General features: G+C 35.7%; 1 protein-coding gene across 1 annotated transcript in view; it reads right to left on the bottom strand.

Moving 5' to 3' along the window:
• LOC102760193 (DNA-directed RNA polymerase II subunit RPB2-like) overlaps nt 1-1,501 on the bottom strand; it is a 21,376-nt gene extending 19,875 nt beyond the window's left edge. Inside the window, exon 1 of the mRNA XM_015562062.1 lies at nt 1,460-1,501. Within this exon, the coding sequence (XP_015417548.1) occupies nt 1,460-1,501 (42 nt within the window). The remainder of the gene's footprint in view (nt 1-1,459) is intronic.
• Between the last annotated feature and the right edge of the window lie 354 nt (nt 1,502-1,855).

Genomic DNA, 1,855 nt, shown 5'->3' on the forward strand with positions numbered 1-1,855 from the left:
TTCATCCGGCAGGCCGACGCTCCATCCACTGAGCCAAACCGGCCACGGCTGAAACTGTTTTCTTAAGGTTAATATGGACTTGGAAAAAGATATTAACGGTAATAATGGATTTTCAGAAGAAATTATTAAACACTTTTGCACAGTGAATGCTTGACTCACAGACTTGTAAAATTTGACTTAAGCATCATAGGAGCTATAGGAACAAACAGTTTTTTCAAAAAGAATATACATAAAGCAAATTAGAACTTTCACTTTACTAAGAAAATTCCAGTTTGAATACTGTCTGAATCCAATTTGAATCATTTGGGATGCCTTTTGGATAAAAGATAACATGTATTATCTTTTCTTTTAAACACTTAAATACTTATAAATTAAGTATTTAAAGTTTTTAAAAAAGCAGCCCTGGCCAGTGTTTCTCAGTGGTTAGAGTGTGGGTTGCAGGTTCTATCTTGGGCCCCACTTGGAATGCAATGCAACTGATGTCTCTTTCTCCCACCCTCTGCCTTGCCTTCCATAACTTTCACTCTTTAAAAAAAAAAATCAATGAAAAAATATTCTCAAATAAAGATTAACATAATAAACAAATAAAATAATCAAATAAAATTTAAAGCATACTACTGGTAAAAGCTTAAGGTCAAATCTAACCAGAACTCATTTTTCTCACGTAACTTATCAATAAATAAATGCAATGTAATAATTACAATGTAGTCCTACTCCACTTTCTAACTTAGTGACCAATGCTTAGTCTGTATTTTACCTGATTTCTCTGTAGTCTTAAAGTCTCTGAACAATTCAGGACAAATTTAAGAACATCAACTACTGCCAAAACCGGTTTGGCTCAGTGGATAGAGCGTCGGCCTGCGGACTGAAAGGTCCCAGGTTCGATTCCGGTCAAGGGCATGTACCTGGGTTGCGGGCACATCCCCAGTAGGATATGTGCAGGAGGCAGCTGATCGATGTTTCTCTCTCATTGATGTTTCTGACTCTCTATCTCTCTCCTTTCCTCTCTGTAAAAAATCAATAAAATATATTTAAAAAAAAAAAAAGCAAAAGAACATCAACTACTATTTATTGAGACAAAGATCATTAACGGAAAAGACTGATAAGGAAATTAATCTTTACCTAGATTCAAAGAACCTTCCCACAAAAATTGTAACTTTACAGTTAGAGAAACCTAACAGACACCACACTGCAGAGTTAACATTACAAATAATGGGACAAAATGACAACATGTGACTCCTGGTGCAATATCCTGGGAAGCGCACAATATTATTTCTGTATTTTTCCTGCCAAAAAAAATGCATAAATTGAATCAAATCGTGAGGAAATATCAAAAAAAAAGAGAAAAAAAACTGAGGGAAATTCTACAAAATAAATGGCCTAACATCTCCAAAAATTTCAATGTTATGAAACACTGAAGATAAAGATGAGGAGAAAAGACAAAAACAACATGGAGTACATGATCCTGTACTGAATTCTGAACCAGAAAATAAAATGCCATTAAGAACATTATCAGCCCTAACCAGTTTGGCTCAGTGGATAGTGCGTCGGCCTGGGGACTAAAGGGTCCCAGGTTCGATTCCGGTCAAGGGCTGTACCTTGGTTGTGGGCACATTCCCAGTTGGGGTTGTGCAGGAGGTAGCTGATCAATGTTTCTCTCTCATCTGATGTTTCCAACTCTCTATCCCTCTACCTTCCTCTCTGTAAAAAATCAATAAAATATATTTCAAAAAAACAAAAAACATTCCAACTTAAATATATATATATATATACCCGTCTCCCCCCACAGAAAACCTGTCAACAAAATAAAAGCTCAGAATTCATCACTAAGAGACTTATAAGAAATGTGAAAGGC

The sequence above is a fragment of the Myotis davidii genome, unplaced genomic scaffold (assembly GCF_000327345.1).
Source record: "Myotis davidii unplaced genomic scaffold, ASM32734v1 scaffold1171, whole genome shotgun sequence".
NCBI lineage: Eukaryota > Metazoa > Chordata > Mammalia > Chiroptera > Vespertilionidae > Myotis > Myotis davidii.